At 33.0% G+C, this 19,609-nt stretch overlaps 2 protein-coding genes across 4 annotated transcripts in view; both read left to right on the top strand.

Moving 5' to 3' along the window:
* Positions 1 to 14,941, top strand: part of LOC126733601 (uncharacterized) — a 69,754-nt gene extending 54,813 nt beyond the window's left edge. For 2 of the 3 annotated variants that reach the window (XM_050436968.1, XM_050436967.1), the window contains exons 9-10: positions 14,597 to 14,807; positions 14,881 to 14,941. In XM_050436968.1, coding sequence (XP_050292925.1) covers positions 14,597 to 14,807; positions 14,881 to 14,897 — 228 coding nt within the window. In that variant the 3' untranslated portion in view covers positions 14,898 to 14,941. Of the gene's footprint in view, positions 1 to 13,000; positions 13,200 to 14,596; positions 14,808 to 14,880 lie in introns of those variants that run through there. The other variant, XR_007659784.1, reaches the window with a different exon arrangement.
* The window catches only part of LOC126733602 (uncharacterized), a 189,196-nt gene that overhangs the window by 139,688 nt on the left and 29,899 nt on the right, over positions 1 to 19,609 (top strand). Inside the window, exon 3 of the mRNA XM_050436970.1 lies at positions 15,102 to 15,260. Within this exon, the coding sequence (XP_050292927.1) occupies positions 15,102 to 15,260 (159 nt within the window). The remainder of the gene's footprint in view (positions 1 to 15,101; positions 15,261 to 19,609) is intronic.

Below are 19,609 nucleotides of genomic sequence, written 5' to 3'. Positions count from 1 at the left end.
CCGATGGCTCTAAATACCTGGAAGAACTAGCTTCATATGCTTGGAACCAGGATTTGCGTAAGGAAGACTCAAGGAAATTTAGTTAAAATTGATTAAAAAAAAATTAAAATTTCTGGATCAAATTTAAAAAGACTTCAAAATGCCTAAAAACAAGAAGAAATTGCTATGCTTGGAATCGACTAAATAGTTAAACAATGACTTCAAATGCCCGGAAAATACTTAAAAAATGGAAGTGCTTCAAACATGCTTGTAAACAAAAATAGAAACTTAAAATGACTTTAAATGCTTGAAATAGAGTAAAAATATCTTCAAATGCCTGGCATCAGTTTAAAATAACTTAAGTGCCTGAATGGAAATTAACTAAAAGTTGTCATCAATTCAAATACCTAATCAAATGTAATTAATTTGAATGCCTGAAATCAATTAAAAAAAAGAATGCAAATTGATTAAAATTACAGGAAACTCGTTTTAAACGTTTAAAACTTCAAGTGTCTGGAATCGATTAAATAACTCATATGCCTGAAATTAACTAAAACTAGAAAATTTAGTTGAAATGCCTTTAAATGCTCGGAATTAACTAAAAAGTGACTTAGACCTACTTGAAAGCTTAAAATTGACTTCAAATTCCTTAAACAAAATTCAGAGGACTCTAAATACCTAAAACCAAAAAAACAAAGAAAAATTTTAAATACAAAAATGAAATTTAAAATGAAATAATCTAAAAATAATGAAATCTAAAATAAATCTAAACTGGCTGAAAATAAATAAACAATGTCTTTAAATGCTTATTAAAGTAAAGAAAAATACGTAAAATAACTTGAAGGACATGAAAGGAACATGCTAACATGCCAGGAAAGTGACTGCAAATACTTGAAAGAAACTTAAGATGACTTCAAATGCTTGAAATCAAATAAAAAATCGTGACGTGGAAAAAACTTAAAATGACCTTACATGCTTGGAATAAACTAAATACCTGAAAGAAAATTAAGTTGCCTCTAAATGCTTGAAACCGAAATACAAATAATTTCAAATGCCAGGATAAAATTTGAAATGACTTCAGAATGTCTGGCAATAAATAAATAATGACTTTACATACCTGGAAAATTCTTTAAATCTTCTTTTCTTCAAGAAATTCTTGAAGAAATATTAAGATGCTTAAAATTGTTTTAAAAAATTGTTTTAAATGTCTGGATGAAATTTAAAATAACTTCAAAATACTTTAAAATAATGAGTAATGACTGCAAATGCCTAAAAAATATTTAATATGACGTCACATGCCTGAAGTAATTAAAAGGTGACTCAAAGAAAATTAAGATATTTCTAAATGTTTTAAATATACAGGGTGTCCCAAAAGTCGACGATCAAACTTAAAGGGGAGAGGGGGGAGGTCATTTTGAATTAAAATAACTATATATGTTGTTATCCAATTATTGACAGTTAAAAAGTTATTTAATATTTTGTACTTTTTATTAAAATTGAATGCTGGCAACAATAAAAAAGTTACGCAAAATAAACGGATTATTCTACTGATTTGTTTTTAGTCATCTTTAATTCTTAGGAGTGTCCTTTTAATTTTAAAATAGTTTAAAAAACTCTGTTCTCTTCTAGTCAAGAAAAATATGATCTTAAAAACAAGTTTTGTTTTCAAAAAATTTGAATAATTTTTTTTAATGGATGCTGATTTAATGAAATTAACCATTAAAAAACTGACCCGTCCTTAGAAAATCTTGAGAAATTAATGTACCACTCGCCAATATCGAAATGGCCTTTAAGATGAGGGAAGAAAGAGTGAGAGAGTCAGTGTGCGATGAAGACAGAAAATGATAAACCAATGGCCTAAAATGGGCTTTCGAGGATTTTGCCACTGCGCACCCAAATTTCACTGGCCATTTCGATATTTCCTAGCTGTAGTTTCATAACATAATTAAAGACTTGAATACAGATTTGTCTTACCCAATTTCTAATGGAAAATACTTTATTTGTACCATTGCTACATTTTTTCAAAAATACAAGAAATTGTAATAATATTTTTTTTATTTAATTATTAATAAGGTATTAACTACATTAAATCTACATCGTCGTATAAAATTTCTTTTTAACCGCTGAAATCCCCTCTGGTTGTTATTGATCACTCTGATCGCTTCTTCTATTTTTTGACGCAATTCCTGTTCAGTGCGACTTTCTGTAGCGTAAACTAATTCTTTAAAATATCCCCACAAAAAGAAGTCCAATGGGTTAAGGTCGGGGGACCGCGGTGGCCAGCGGATAGTCCCACCCCTTCCAATCCAACGATTTGGAAACTGTTGGTTGATATAAACTCTCACTACTGGAGCGTTGTGTGTTGTGAATATTAAATATTCCTATCCTTTGAAACAATGATTCGTCGCTCCACAAAATTCTTTGGAAAAACTGAGGGTCGGTTCTGTTGCGACGTAACATATTCCTGCAAAATCGTACTCTTGTGGCGTAGTCTCCGGGTAACAATGCTTGCACACGTTGCACATGATATGGATGTAATAGAGATCTTATCAAAATACGATGCACCGATAAAGATGATAATCCCAAACGCCTTGCTTTACGACGAATACTAATGGTCGGATTTTCTGCTACCATATTTATTATCTCATCTTCATCAATATCAACTCTAGGCCTTCCTTCTCCGGGCAAATGCTGGCCAGAAATTTGACCATTCACGTATATCCTATGAACATTTTGAAACACTCTGTAATTAGGATAATGTGGTCTGTTAGGAAATCGTGCCCCGCAGCAGCCCGAGCATTACCGTCACAAAACCCGTAGACATAATGCATTTCTGCATATTCCTGTGGTGCATAAGGCATCTTTAATAGTTGAACTAACAAATAAAAAAAGTAGGTACTTATTAATCGCCAAGGTCGAAATGTAATAGCCCAGTATGGAGGAAAGCGTACCTAAGACTGATTTGACTGAAAATACTAAATCGTTTGTTATTTTTATCTCAACAAAAAGGACCATGCAAAATATTCAAAATATTTTTAAACTGAACTTTAACGTTCACCTTAAATTTAAGAATAGGTAAATGGTAACCAACCTTGGACCAAAAATGGTCCAAGTAAAGTATTTTCCATTAGAAATTGGGTAAAACAAATCTGTATTCAAGTCTTTAATTATGTTATGAAACTACAGCTAGGAAATTTATATATTATTTATTATTATGTTAAGAATCTACAATAATTTCTCAAGATTTTCTAAGGGCGGGTCAGTTTTTTAAAGGGTAATTTCTTTTTATCACCATCCATTAAAAAAACTTACTAAGATTTTTTAAAATCAAAACTTGTTTTTAAAATATTTTTTTTTGGACTAGAAGACATTAGAGTTTTTGAAACTATTTTAAAAATAAAAGGACATCCCTAAGAATTAAACATAATCAAAAATAAAACAGTAGTTTACCGCGTTTATTTTGCATAACTGTTTTATTGTTCGCAGGATTCAATTTTAATAAAAAATACAAAAAGGTGAATAACTTTTTACCCATCAATATTTTGATAACCACATATAGATATATTTAGATTCTAAATGACCTCCTCCCTCCCCTCCTTAAGTTTGATCGTCGACTTCTGGGACACCCTGTATATAAATAAAAAGTAATTTCAAATGCCTAAATAAAATTTAAAATAACTGAATGAAATGAATGAATGAAAAATAACTTAAAATTCCTGGAAAACACTTAAAATTACCCCACAAGCGTGAACATGATTTTAAATGCCTGAAATGAAGCAAAAAGGATGGATAACATTTAAAATAGTTTTAATGCCTTTAATCAGATAAACAATAACTTCAAATACCCAAGAAGAAGGCAACGTTAAATGACTTCACATCTCTAAAACTGTATAACTATTTCCAATCTATCTATCAGGTCTATTTCCAATAACTGAAAATTAATTAAAGAAAATTCTGTTGAAGTATATACTTTATTGACAATTTTTAAGATGACTACAAATGCCTGAAACCGACTAAAACTTAATTTTTAATGCCTGGATGAAATTTAAAATAAATAATGACTTCAAATGCCTGAAATTAACTAACAAGTACGTTAAAGAAAATTAATATTGCTTTAAATGTCTTAAAATCGAATAAAATATACTTTTAAATGTCTGAAAACAAATCAATAATGAGTTGCCTAAGCACATGCCTGAAACCAACTAAAAGGTGACTTTAAACACCTGATAGAAAATTAAGACTCTAAATGCCTGAAATCAAATAAAAAATGTCATGTGAAAACACAAAAACAATAACATTAAATATCTGGGAAGAAGAAAATTTTAAATTACTTGACGCATGCCTAGAATCAGGATTTCTAATTATTGAAAATTGGTTAAACATTCAAATAAATTGAATGAGTAGAAATTACTTTGTAGGCAATATTTAGTTTTTAGTCGCTTAGAATGACTTAACCTCATCTTTAGTACAAATTCCGAATCAGCTATAGATTCAAAATCAGCATCAGACAAATCAGAAAGTTTATACTCAATACTCAAGAGAAATTGACAAAATTAGATTTAGATTTAGATACAAATTGAGTGTTAAGTTTTTTTAATATTTTCAGGAGAATATTCTTTAGATATTTTGTTCTTATTCACTTTAAAGTCGAAAATTAAAAAAAAAAATATGAGATTATATGAAGAAATATAAAATATCTTCTTATAAGGTAAAAAGTTTATTATTAAGGATAATACTCTACAGAAATTTTGTTATGGGTCCAAGTAAATACAAGTAGTACTTTTCGAAATTCTTAAAATTGCCTAAAATTCGCTATTTTAGGCACTGGTATCAAAAGACAAAGTTTGATCTTCAAGGTAATCACTCAGCGCAAAGTCCAAAATCTCAAAAATTAATTCAAATATTCTTACCAGGTAATAAATATAGTATTTAGGAGAATACAAGTCAATGCAATTAATAGTTTCAGAAATATCCGCCATTTTACTAAATTTATATTCTAAACGATTGTGATTTCTTAAACCTGAAAATTAGTAAATAAAATTTATTGATTGTCCTTGGATTTTATTTGGTTTTTTAAAATTATTAAGTCATTTTTTAATATATTAAGTCAGGTTATCAATAATCATTTTATTAATTAATTTTAAGAGCGCTGTAAATGTGCCTTTATTAGTTTCAATTTCTTATTTCAGATTCAATTTAATTTGTTTTGATTTCAAATTTCATTGATTCATTCTCATTAGCTTCAATCTTGATTTTTGAAATTCTTAATGATAAAATTGATTTTTTGGATCTAGAATTCCACTAAATTTATTATAAATTTTGAACCACATTATTTCCAGTTCAAGGAAATTCAGTTGAGTTTCCTTTAACAAAAACTCTACTTTTTTGATTTGAGATTTAATTGTATTATTGGATTTTATATCAAATTCTACGAACTTTGATGGATCACATGAAATACTTTGATAAAACAGTTTTCGAGATATACACGAATTACAAAGTGTTTTAGGTGTACTTAACCCTGAAATGCTACACTTATTTCCGACTCTGCATCTGCTACACAGGGGTACAACCGTACCCCAAATAAAACACGTCGTATTTTAGAAAAACGAAAAATTTATTCACTTATAGAAAAATAATAACTTAAACCGAGTCTCTAAGAACACTTTTAACGCATATCCATAATAAAATGTTCATGCGGCACACACTGAGCATATTTCTTTTTGATGTTCCAAACACACGAACTTTTTGCATACAGCACAGCTTACTCTCGATTTTCGATCCTCTCTTCTGGGACAAAGCACACACCTACCCACTGTTGTTGTATGCCTAATAGGTACTTCTTCTGAAGTAGTTATCTTGAGGACCCTACATATAGTTTCACGGAGTTCGCGCTTTAAGGTTGGAGCTTCCAAACGACTCATCATGTGCGATCTGACCAGGTCAAGGGCAAGCTTCTTGAGGTATTCTCTCCTGTGCTTTACAATTTCTCTATTCACTTCACCAGAGCCACGCAAAAGAATCATTGAATTATATCCCAGAATATCCAACAAATTATAGAACAGACATAATGGCCAGCGACGTGTTTTTCTACCAGTAGAATAAGTGTGGCACAACTGGTCTAAAGTATCCACTCCTCCTTTTGTAGAATTATAAAATTGAATAATTTCTGGTAACTTGGTCGTAAATGGCTCATCACCTTTTTCGTGCATTATCGAAAGCATAATTACTGCTTTTTTAGTACTCTTGGGTAGACAGTATGATAACAGTGTCAGATGTCCACTCTAGCAAAACATGGCAGAATTTTGATTCCTTTCTTTGAGATCCAAAAACGACTCAGGAATTTCTTTTTTATTTCTTCTCACAGTACCAACAATTGTAATTTTCCTTTCCAAAAGATGTTTCGCGGTCTCAATAGAAGTAAACCAGTTATCCATGGTCAAGTTCCTATTTGTTCCTTGGACAGAACTGGTTAGCTTATTACAGTAATACTGAGCTACAGGAACATCAGTTGGTGTGGAACCTTTTCCTATATAAATTTCAGCATCAAGTGCAAAAGCTGTTTTGGCATCATAGGACAACACAATTTTGATTCCGTATTTATTGGGCTTTGACATCCCTTCAAACAATGGGCTTTGACAATCCCTACATTTTAAAAGGACATCGCCCTCTAAAACCAACCAATTGTTCATCAATTGTAATATATTCTGAAGGAGTATATAGGTTTTTCATTTTAACGATTGACCTCTCAAATACCTCTCGAAAAGCTGCAAGCTCATCAGATTAATTTCTTTTAGCTCTAGACTGCTTATCATCAAAGCGAAGACAGTTTATCAAAAACCTGAAACGTGCCTCGGACATGGTAGCACGGAATATTGGAATTCCTGTGTCTTTATCAAATAGTTCCTTGGTCAAAACTCCGGCCATTTTCATAACACCGGCATAATAAAATAGCCCGAAAAGTGCTTGGAGTTCAATGCTGTTTGTATCCTTAGTCCAAGAGGGTCTCTTACCTACTGGCGTAATAACAGGTGCATCAGTATCTTGGTCATCGTTCTTATTTGAATATTTCAATCGTTGAACTTCGTTAATAGTATATTGGGTAATAGTAATAGTATATTAATAGTATATTATATATATATTAATATACTATATTATATATAGTATATTAATCTCGTTATTAGTATATTGGGTAATTTTATCGAGATTTTCTTGAGTGAAACATAATTTCCAAGCTTCAGTTCCCGATGTTATGTTTTGCTTCGTTTTTGTTTCCAGATAAATGCAAAACCAGATTTCGTTTTGGTGTACGATGAATTGCGCCTTTCTTACCTGACCACATAAACCCATTTTTACCCCTTAATTTGGTAGGCACTGGTAAAATTTCCACCATATCTCTGTTGATCGCCTGTATTTCTGCCAATGGTATATTGTCATCTTCCGAATCTGTATCAGATGAAAAGGTATCCTGAGTCTGTTCTGGTGCAATAAAAGAATTAAGATTGATTTGATTGCCGCGTATTTCATCCTCTTCTGGCTCCTCTCTAAAATCAGGTATAACGGCATCTTCCTCCTCGGTGTCATCCGAAAAACTGTCTGAATCAGATTCATAGAGAATGCGATGAATTTCTCCGACATCTTCAGGCTTTGTTAGGTCGAAGAACTTTTTCTGCTCAGCCATTATTCCTGCAGCCTAACAAAGAAAATCAATAATAAGTTAAAAATCAAAGGAAAATATAATAACTTAAAAAAAAACTAAAATATTTTCAAAGTATTATAGACATATTTTAGAAATATTTTTCAAAAAAAAGATACTTACTCATAGATTAATAATCACAGAGTATATTTAACCTAACCTGCTACACTGGGGTACGCGCTAACCCGTAGCCGATCGAGAGTTCTAGCCGTGACACTGGTTTCGTGGCGTCAAAATTGAAGCCGAGATTTGGTGGCGCACGTCGTACAGTGGAACGACTAAGTGGAGATACCGCGGGACCTAATATTTTACATTTTACAAGATAATATATTTTTTTTATTATTACGTATTTTTAGGTATATGATAAATGTTTTAAATATTTTTTATTATTTATTTTATTGGAAAAATATACATAAACGGTGTTTCGAATTCGTCTACCCTCAAAATACAAAAATGGATAATTTACCCCAAAATTGCACATTATTTATTTGTAAAAGAATATGCCATATAAAAAAATATATATATTATAATATTTTATGTGATTTTGAAGATTATTGAAAAAAAAACAAATTTTCAAAAACGTATTCTTGGCACTTTTGTGGGTTATCTTGGTTGCTATGGGAAAGAAAAATGAATAGGAAAGTCATTGCTGTATTACTTTTTCGTAAAAATGTTAATGCCGGAAACAAAATTAGGTAGGTACCTACGCCAAATTTTAGTTGCTTATTTAAAAAATCGAAAATTTTAATGATTCTGAAGATAATCAAAAAAAACCCAAAAAAAAAAATTAAAAATCCATTTTAATTTTTTCTGAGCTTAAACAGTAGCACTTTATAATTGCTTTGGCACCCAGGAATGCAGCAAGAGGTAGGCATTATTCTAAATAAAATTAGGATTGTAAAATGTAAGTTAAAAATAAAATTGTTAATTTACCCACCTAATTTAAATACCGAATTTTTATTCTTTTTAAAACTCAAAGCGAGTATCAAAATAGTTTGGTAGTTTAAAATTTTAAATGCGTAATCTTACTATAAACTACAATAATAACTGCAGTAAAATATTATTTCGAATCAACGCAAAATACGCGCCCCAGCGCGGAATTTTTGCCATTGCGATGCGGTCGTCGCCTCGCATGATTTCGGCTTCTGTTGTGAGGTATCGATGGAAGTGGGGATAAGTGTCCAGTCCAGGCTAGAACTGTCGATCGGCTACGGCTAACCCCAAATATCACAAATCTCGAAAAGAAAAAACCGTGTGCCAATGTGAATTGTCGCACGCGAATGACTTGCCGCGTCTTGAAACTAATGAGACGTCAGCGTTCGTTCCCCCCGCCCACCTCCATTTAACTTGAGATATGATTAATGATGGGGTACAAATGTACCCCAAGTAGCATTCCAGGGTTAACTAATACAAAATTAAAAAATAATAAAAGAGCAGAAATACAGTAAAGTGCTAAGTTTCTAATTTTGTGTTTTTGTTAATTAGAACAATGATCTCTGATTCTCTTTTTAAACATAGAAAGAGAGCGGCAAAATAAATCTACAGAAAAAATTTAGAATTATATAAGGAAAGCATACGACTTAACGGCGAATTCCTTGCTACATTGGTTCTATACAAACAGACCGGAAACAAATAAGAATTTCGAAAATTTCGCTGAGGTATATGGAAAGATATTTGGGATATTAGATAACTCGAGTCAAGCTGATAATTAATTATTTTATAGAGAAAGAACATGTCTGTGTGAGAACGCCGTGCTTCAAGTAAATATAATTGATATATAACTCTTAAGTTCTATTAAATTAGCATGTAGGTTAAATATACCAGTATTTTTATAGTCCAAAAATCTTAAAAATTTATTTTGTATTGTTTCCAATCTGTTAGCATGCACCGCATATTGCGGAGCCCAAACGACCATAAATATAGGCAAAATATAATGCTTTTAGAGAGCTTTTAGAGGTTAAAAAAAAAAAACACACTTTATTGTTATTAATGAAGAAAAATTGTTCTAAACAAAGATACCTTAAATTACTACCACTAAACTTAACCACTACACCCCATACACACTCGAGTTCCAAAACAAACATCAGAAAAACAATACATAAAAAGTAAATTAAATTCCATAATTATCCCCTCAAGTATCAGACAGCAAAGAATTCAAACCATACAACAAATCAAATAAAATTCAAATACTGTAAACTTACACTTAGGGAAAATTAGAATGTGTCGACATAGTATTCATCCAGTGAATAGTAACATTTTTCGGTCAAAAGTATTTTCAATTTACGTTTAAAAGTGTCAATACATGTTGCCTTCCTGATTCCACCTGGTAAACGATTGAAAATTTTGATTCCCTCGTAGAAAATAGATTTTTTAGTTAATGTGGAGGAGGGGATTGGAAGATTTAGATCGTTCACTTGACGCGTTAAGTATCTTGGATTTGGGGTTTTAAATTTAAAGCGATTTGCAAAAACTAAGCAGGCCACTTCCTGAATGTGGAGGGAGAAGACAGTGTGTATGCCCAGCCCAATAAATGATGGGCGACAGGAATCTCTTGGTTTAGCCCCACAGATGTAACGTACAGCACGCTTCTGTAAAACAAGCAGCATTTGTAGAAGGTAGGCAGCTGCATTACCCCAGAAGCAAATGGCATACCTAAGGTGGGATTCAATTAATGAAAAATATACAGATCTTCCAAACTTCATGCCAAGCTCCAGGGTAGCCGCTCTGACTGCAAAACAACCTGCAGACACCTTTTTGCAAGTACCGAGGATATGCTCTTCAAATCTGAGTTCTCTGTCAATGAATATACCCAAAAATTTTGTATTATCAAACTGCTGAACTACTGAATTAGAAAAAGGCACGTGGTCTAGAACACACTTAAAACACAATAATTTTGTTTTTTGAGGATTTAGTAACAGCAAGTTTGATTCAAACCAGAGATTTACTGCCTGAAGATCAGTTGCTAATGTAGTTCGCAGAGTATCTGTATCTGGGCTGTGCCTAAGAAGTGTGGTATCATCGGCAAATAGAGTACATTTCCCCCGTACATTAAGATTGGTAAGATCATTTATGTATAAGAGAAAAAGTATAGGCCCCAAAACTGAACCCTGAGGAACTCCCAAGGTGATAGGATGGTAATCAGAGTACTTAGATCCTACAAGCACTTGTTGTTGCCGATCTTGCAGATAGGAAGCAAACCAAGAAGATGAAACTCTCCGAAATCCATAATGATGAAGCTTCCGCAGCAGAATCCTGTGGCAGACACAATCGAAAGTCTTCGACAAATCACAAAAAACTGCCGCCGAAACTCCACCAGCATTTATCTAGGAGTAAAGCTCATGAAAAAATTAAACATGGCATCATTGGTACTGGTATTTTCACGGAAGCCAAATTGAAGTCTGGTGAGGATGTTTTTGGACTTTAAAAAGGACATTATTCGATTTTTAACCAGTTTTTCGATTACCTTTGATAGCGTAGACAAGAGAGAGATGGGACGAAAGTTGGAAGGATTATCAAGAGCTCCACCCTTGTGATTTGGGATAACTTTAGCTAATTTTAGGCAAGATGGGAATATTCCCTTGCTCCAAGAAAGGTTAATTGCGTCAACTAGTGCCTTTAGCGCCGTTTCTGGAAGGTTGAGAAAAATCTTAGCTGAAAGGTTGTCTTCTCCAGTTGAATTTTTATTTTTTTCAGTATACAGAATATCCTTGAGTTCGTTTAGGTTTGTAGGTATAAAGAAGAAGGAATTTGGAATATGAATGGCTGGCATAAAGGAAAGAGGATCCACAGAAGGGTTTAAATTTTGCTGAAGTTGTAGAGCAATATTAGAAAAAAATTGTTAAAATCGTTGGGAGAGACTTCAGGGCATTATCTTGACTGCTTACCACAATTGTGACGAATATCATTAATAATTTTCCAACTCTCCTTATATTTGTTAGATGAACCACTTAAACGGTTGGAGTAGTAAGTTTGCTTAGAGATTCTTATCAGACGACGATACAAGGCTCGGTAAGAACTGAAATAGTTATGAAAAACTGGAGAGTCAGTGAACTTTCTTATTGTGTGAAGAGATCTCAGATTTCTTGAAGATACTTTCAAACCCCTCGTGAACCAAGATTTTATAGGTTTGGATTTCGGTTTGATTTTAATCATTGGGAAGGAAGCATCAAAGAGCTTAACAATTTGTGTGTGAAAGGAAGATAAATCGAAAATAGAATTCCAGGAACTCAAGAGAGAACAAAGAGAGAAGATTAGAACTCAAGAGCTGAAAGTTGACAAAACTTATTAAAGTTATTAATACCAAAAATTCGACCATATCGCTGTGCAGATACACTACATTCCTTTTGTATATTTACTATTTTACATAGTACTCATGGTCTGGTAAAGCAGAATTTGCGACTATACACTCCACGGAGTCATATGGAAAATTAGAACAAATATAGTCAATAGTGGAGCTTGTTGACTGTGTTATACGAGTAGAATCTTTTATATGCATATGTATATTAAATGCCCCCATTAGATGATCGAGGCGCAGAGTAAAGACAGATTTTTTATCATTAAAGTTGATATTAAAGTCTCCTGTAAGAACTACGTAAGCCGCCGATGGAATTTCAAATAAAAGTGCCTCTAATTTTAAAAAGAATTCGCTGCAGTCTCCTAGAGGAGATCTATAAATACAAATTACATATAAGTTTATGGATTTGGAGTAAATTACAGTAAATTCAAAAGTCATTTCCTTTAGGAGATGGTTAAATTTATCTACCTGTTGAAAAGAGTTGTGCTCTAAAAAGTTTTTACATAATAATATCATACATCCACCATGAGAAGCCAAAAACTAGACAAAATAACATAATTTGGTAGTTCAATGAGCTCATCCGGTTTAAGCCAGTGCTCAGTAAGTAATAAAATACTAGGATAGTTAGTAATAAGTCATGCAAACCATGGTTAATAGCCTACTATTTCTTACAATTAATCCCAGCGTTCGATTACACTTGATGCTTAAGTAATTAATATGTTCTGCGAAAGTTAGCTTTTGATCATATATGACACCCAGATCCCTCACTTTATCAGTCCTCTTAAGTAGAATTCCATTAAAATTATACTTAGTTGAATTGAAATAAGTTAGTATTACGTGTAAAACTACTGAATGCGCATTTATCATAATTAAGGTAAAGTTTATTTCTCTGACAATACTCATAGAATCTGTCCAAATCATTTTGTAAGAGAAAGCAATCACCGAGATTATTAATGGAAGCAAAAATCTTAATATCGTCTGCATAAAGTAATATTTTGGAGAAGGTAAAACTTTTTTTAACATCATTTAATTAGATTATAAGTAGTAAAAGCCCCTGCGAACCCTGAGGTACGCCTGAGGTAACTGGATACGTGGAGGACTGGTGGCCATGTACAGTGACATACTGGGATCGATTAAAAATGTACGACGCTAACCACCGCAGGAGATCTCCATGCAAATGCGCTGCGTCGGTGTACACAGAGTCTACCTGCGTCTGACAATCCATTGAACAGAGTATGTTGTATTTGTATATTCTATATATACTATATATGTTGAGTTTGTATATTCCGAGTAAACAACTAAGTTGGAATTAATGATTTAAAAATTTTACCGAAGATATCAAGTTTACTTATGTCTATAGGTCTATTATTAGTTCTATAATTTTTCACACTAGACTTGTCACCACTTTTATAAATTGGCACCACATTAGCCATCTTCCACTTGCAAGGAACACACATTGCTTAAGAGATAAGTTATAAATAATAGACAACTCGCCACCCTTACTCTCGTCCAAAGCTCTCCATACTTCCTCTGAATCTAAAAAGAATGCATTAGGAATAATTGCATCAAATATGGGTGAATTATTATGATTTACTGACTGTACATAGGGTTGAAAAGCTTCCCCAAAAAAATCTGAGAATAGTTGGCTGACCTGAGGTCCCCGAGCAGCTTTCTGATCAAGGTATATAGAATTGGGTATCCCACTACTTTTATTGTTAACCGAGATCAATTGCCAGAATTTCTTTTTATTCTTTGAAATATCATTATCAACAGATTTTACATAATTAACATAATCCGAATATATCATTGTTTTACTTTGTCGACGTAACTCACTAAATATGCGATGATGAATTTCAGAGTTTGATCTTTTCCATTTTTTATGAGCTTGATTCTTGCAAAATTTTATTAATAGTTTTTTTACTAATAAAAGTGGAAAATTTTTATTAATTTGTTTTAAAGGTACAAAATTATTTATTACATGGTTTACAATTTCATAGAATTTACTTATACATAAATTTATGTTATGATCTTTAAAAATGTCTTCCCAATCAAAATTATCAAAATGCAAATTTAGACCATCGTAATCACCTTTTTTAAAATTATGGACATTAGTGTTATTCTTGCAATTAAGTTTATCCACAGGTGAAAGGCAAATATCAAATTCCATAGATTTATGATGGAGGTCCTCTTGGACCAAAGGCAGCTGACAGTGCTTAATATTTTGACAAACACTAAATCGTTGGTTAAAATTAAATCAAGTATTCGGTTATTTTGGTTTTTGAGATTATTAATTTGGGAAAGACCAAAGAAGTTAAGCATGTCATAAAAAGTATTAAATTTAGGGTTATGATTTTCAGCTACATAGTAAGTTTCTCTCGGTATCCAATTAATAGTAGCGAAATTAAAATTACCGCAGATTAAAATTTTATCCCCTAATATAACATTTGATATGCTATAAAGCTTATCCAAGAAGCAGGTTAGTTCCATAACCTCAAAAACTTTCGAAAAGGGCTAATTTCAACCGATTATATTTCGACAACCGGTTTGACCAAGGTGTACAATATGACCCATCAAATTTCATAGAATTTCACACAGAGTCCATTAAAAAAAAAACACATTTTATTTTGTAGGGGAGTTCCAAAAAAGCAAAAGAAGCACACATCACAGCCGAAAAAGAAGACGCCATAAGCGTGGATAACCTGAATAAAAACCGCTACATTAACTTGGATGAAACTAAGGAAGTCGTATCCAGGAATATTCCGAAAACTTTACACAGGCCGGTGCCCCATTTTGTTGAGCATGCCTCGAAACCTAGTAGGGTTCATGTAAACCAGTTCCGTGGTAAAATACTCCCTCCGTACTTACTCCATATATAGTAAAATCATTAAAAAAATATTTTTTTCTCGTTTTACAGGGTATCACAAAATTTAGACGTATAATGTGTGAATAAACGAAGAAAATAGAATAAAAAAAAACATAATCAAAAAGGTATTTTTACTGTTTAATCCTTTCCAAACTATCCTATATTTACTTTTTTTTATTTAATGTATAAATAAATGTATGAAAAAATAAGTCCGTAATAATCATAATGCATGAGGTAAAAACCTATTCCTAAAAATTTCCTAAATTTTTCAGATACTTAATGCGGCTTCCAAAAACTACCCCAGAAGGATACAGGGTGCTTTTGTATTCTGTTCGAGACCCAGACCCTACCAAAATGAATTTCAACGATGTGGTTAAAGGATTTTGCATGTACAACGATTGCGTTTTGTCTGAAGATGGATTGCAAGAAGGGTACGTTAACATTTTTACAGAAAAAATCATTTTTAAGATACGAATAATTGATGTAATTATTAATTTCTATAATTACCTCGAATTCAGGAAAGGAAAACCATTAACGCGAGATGATTATAATTATAATTGATTATTTCCTTTGGTATAATTTTAATACGTCATTTATTTACCAAATTGGACTAGTTGTACGTTTTCTTATATAGGAAATGCTTTCCAGTTTAATTATTTTATTGAATGCTCCCTAAATATTATTACATTTTTAGATTCGACATGAAATTTTAATAGATTTGCTGGGTCACAAGCTATGCTTTGGTCCTTTTATAACTTTCCAACATAAAATTAACTTTTTTTTCTAATATAAATGGATTCAACTTAAGTTTAGTTGTACATACGGATTTGGGTAAAATTACTTCAAAAGTCCACCAGAGGTGGTAACAATAAGATAACTTCAAATACTGAGAATACATTAAAAAAAAAAATATTTTAAATGCTAGGAAGAGATTTCAAATGGCTTTATATACCTGAAATCAAATTTAAAAAAAAAATACCTCAAGAACATTAAAGGTCAAAATGACTTCGAATTCCGAAGCTATAATAAAAAATGACTTTAACTGCCTTAAACTAACTTTCAATTACTTCAAATGTCTGAGAAAAAAACTAAAAAATAACTTAAAATACCGACCGATATTTGCAATTGCCTAGAATTAAGTGAAAAATACATTTTCAGAAATAGCTTGAAAGAAACCTAAAATGATTTCGAATTTCGCAAATCTACTTAAAAATTACTTTAAATAGTAGTGAAAATCTTAAATACTTAAATGCCTAAAAGAAACTTAAAATTACTCTAAATATCCGGAATGCTAGAAAAATATTTGAAAAATCTTCAAATGCTTGAACTCAAGTGAAAAATTAGTTCTAGAAAAAAGCTTAAAGTTAAATGCCGAGAATCTACTAAAAAATTAAATAACATCAAATAACAAAATATAGTTCGAATTACAGGAAAACATTTAAAGTAGTTTCAAATGCCGGAAATCAAATGAAAAATAACATTCTTAACATCTTTAAATTACTTTAAATTCAATTAGATTCCTTTATATTTAATTTTAGGATGTAATTTTCAAGATAATTAAATTTAACTTTTAGTTAGCTAAATTACCTGGAAAATTACAACCTATAACTTTAAATGGCTAAAATCAGCTAAAAATGTATTTAAAGAACCAAAAGTGAAATAAAAAATGAATTAGGGTTAAATAAAATAGACAGATAGGTTTAAATGCCCGGAAGGAACCTACAATGACTTTCGCGTTCAAATGCCTGAAATAAAAATAAAACAATATTGTGGAGGCCTGGAAGAAACTTAAAAAGTCTTCAAATGCCACAAAAGCACTTAAAAACGACTTTAATTGCTGGAAATAAAATAAAACCAGGTTTTAAATACCCGGAATAACAACAAAAAAATAATGCGAAGGCCTAGAAGAAACTTAAAAAAGCTTCAAATATATAGATAAGAATCTACTTAAACCAATCAAATAGAAATATACTTCAAATTCCTGGAAAAAATGACTTTAAATGACTAAAACTAACTAAAATACTAACTACGCAAAATCGATAAAGTCTAATCGGAATCGGAATCAACGAGTAGCTCTTCTTCTGGGATCTTTTTCAAATCTTTAACATGCCAAGCACCCTTAAACTTGCGCTTTTCGTCAATCAGTTCATAGACTACCGGAGATAACTTCTTCTTTATTGTAGGGACCCAAAAATTTTGGTGCGAGTTTGGCAGTAAAGTTTTTACTAGCATCAGAAAGATCGTAATTTTTGCGATAAACTCGCTCACCGACCTCAAAACTAATTGGTCTTCGTCGAAGATTATAACGATTCTTTGATCTTTGATGCGGCGCTTTTAGTCTTTCCTCAACGTCCCTATATACTTTACTTAATTCACGCGAACGTGCCATAAAGTCGCCAACCGTGATAGTGGGAACATCCCTATTATTGTGTTGGTCGCCCGAGGGCATATATTCTCTGGAGAAATTCATAAAATTGGGAGTGAGCCCGGTGGCTTCATGCACCAAAGATCTTATGCTGCCATAACCCAACCTTAGGTAGAAGTCGATCCCAATTCTTATGATTATCCTCAATATAACAACTTAACATGGTTTTAAGGACTTGATTCACCCGCTCCACGGGGTTGGCCTGGGGATGGTAAGCCGGAGTATATCGGATATTGACCTTATACTGCTCACACAGTTTGGAAAAAAGTTATCGCAAGTAAGAAATTGGGGAACACCGAAAATGAGAAAAACTTGTTCCTCTATAAGACGACAAATCATAGGGGCCTTAGCTGAGCAAAGAGGGAAGAACAAAGGAAATTTAGTGAAGGTATCCAAGACGACCAATACGTATTTGTATCCCTGAGTAGAACGAGGCAAGGGCCCAAAAAGATCGACGCTAATCGTGTTCCATGGCTTCGAAACTTGAGTTTGTTGTCCCATTAATCCGTGTCGCTCCCAGAGGGGCTTTTGCGAAATACATTTGGCGCAATGCCTAACATATCGGAGGACATCAGCTCTCATTTTTGGCCAATAACAACGACGCTTCAATCGTTCATATGTCTTCATGACACCACCATGACCAGCCAAAGGATGATCATGATTTTCTTCCAAAATCATACCTCTTCGATCCTTGGGTACTACTTCCTTCCAGAAATCTTCATCATCTCGAAGAGACGGGTAAGAACACTTCACATACTTGTAAAGTAAATTTCCTTCAATTCGCCATTGGGGATAATTAATAGGATTCTCTAAGACCTGATTGAAAACTCTTCGATACCACTTATCTGCAACTTCTGGTTCCTGGTTTACACTCAATTTAGCAATCTCTGGCACAGCTCTACTGAGAACATCCGGCACAACATGATCTTGGCCCTTTCTATGAATAACCTCAAAATCGAATTGTTGCAACCGCAATACCCATCTGGCAAGCCTTCCTGTTGGTTCCTTCAGACTATGAATCCATTTCAGACTATGATGATCTGTTACCACCTTAAAGGAGTATCCCTCTAAGTAGGGTCGTAATTTCTCGCAAGCATAAATAATGGCCAACAGTTCTCTCTCTGTGGTGGAAAAATTTCTCTCTGCTTTAGACAAAGATCGAGATATGTAACAGATAACATATTCACCATCATCAAACTCTTGAGATAATACAGCACCGATCCCATACGCTGAGGCATCAGTCTGAACCAAAAAGGGTTTCGAGAAATCAGGAGAAGTAAGTACAGGAGCGGAAACTAACGAATTTTTGAAGTTCTGAAACGAATTTTGACATTCTGGGGTCCAGTTCCACTTTTTGTGTTTACAAAGAAGAGCGGTAAGGGGAGAAATAACGGTCGAGAAATGGGGAATAAAGCGCCTGTACCAGGACGCCATACCGATGACACGTCGGATTTCGGTGGTGTTCTTTGGAGTTGGAATGTTCAACACGGCCGTCACCTTATCCGGGTCAACATGAAGTTCATCTTTATCGACAAGATATCCTAAATACTTAAGTTCGGATCGACAAAATTTACACTTATCCTGAGAGAGAGTTATGCCGGCTCTATGAAATCTCTGGAAAATCTCTTAATCTCTCCAAAACCTCTCAATATTTGCTTGAAAATGCAGAAACACTAATGAATTTTAGTTTTTAGTATTAATTTAGATAAAAATGTGCTGGCGGAGAGAGATGATACTAGATTTATTTCACTACACCATTAATCTCTCTCCGTCACAGCGGACAGCACGGTTCACCTTTGACAGACGCAGGAGCTGGAAGGTCCTCCAGATGCGTCGCGGAACTGCTTAAATAGTAGTCCAAAAGACGTCTGGACGCAAGACCGGAGATTGAGGAACTTCGCTCGTTACTTTATGGGTTTAGCCCACAGATGTAAATAGCTCCGCACTATTTACATCTGTGGTTTAGCCGCTATGGGCCCAATCAAAGCCCATACGTAGATAACTAATAAGCAAACCATAGAGTGCCTGGTAGAAAGTACAAATACGGGCCAAATCGTAATAATTCGACACGCGGCGCCACTGGCGTCCGCTTTAGTAAACCGGTTGACCAATTCAATTGCCGTGAAATCTTCTCCATGCAGAGCATATTGTAAACAATAACAAAGATTAAAATGGTGAGAATATTGATAGTGGTTCAATGAAAAATATTAGCGAATTCCATTAAGAGTCGAAGGCAATTGTAATTATGGTGGGTGTCTCAGTCAGCAGTCTCGTACTTATAAAGTTTCGAAAGAAAAATTTAGAACAAAGTCATTTTTAAATATTTTAACCAAATGAATAAAAGTTAGGATTCTC

Source organism: Anthonomus grandis, chromosome 2 (assembly GCF_022605725.1).
Source record: "Anthonomus grandis grandis chromosome 2, icAntGran1.3, whole genome shotgun sequence".
NCBI lineage: Eukaryota > Metazoa > Arthropoda > Insecta > Coleoptera > Curculionidae > Anthonomus > Anthonomus grandis.
This window is presented reverse-complemented; position numbering and strand designations above follow the sequence as displayed.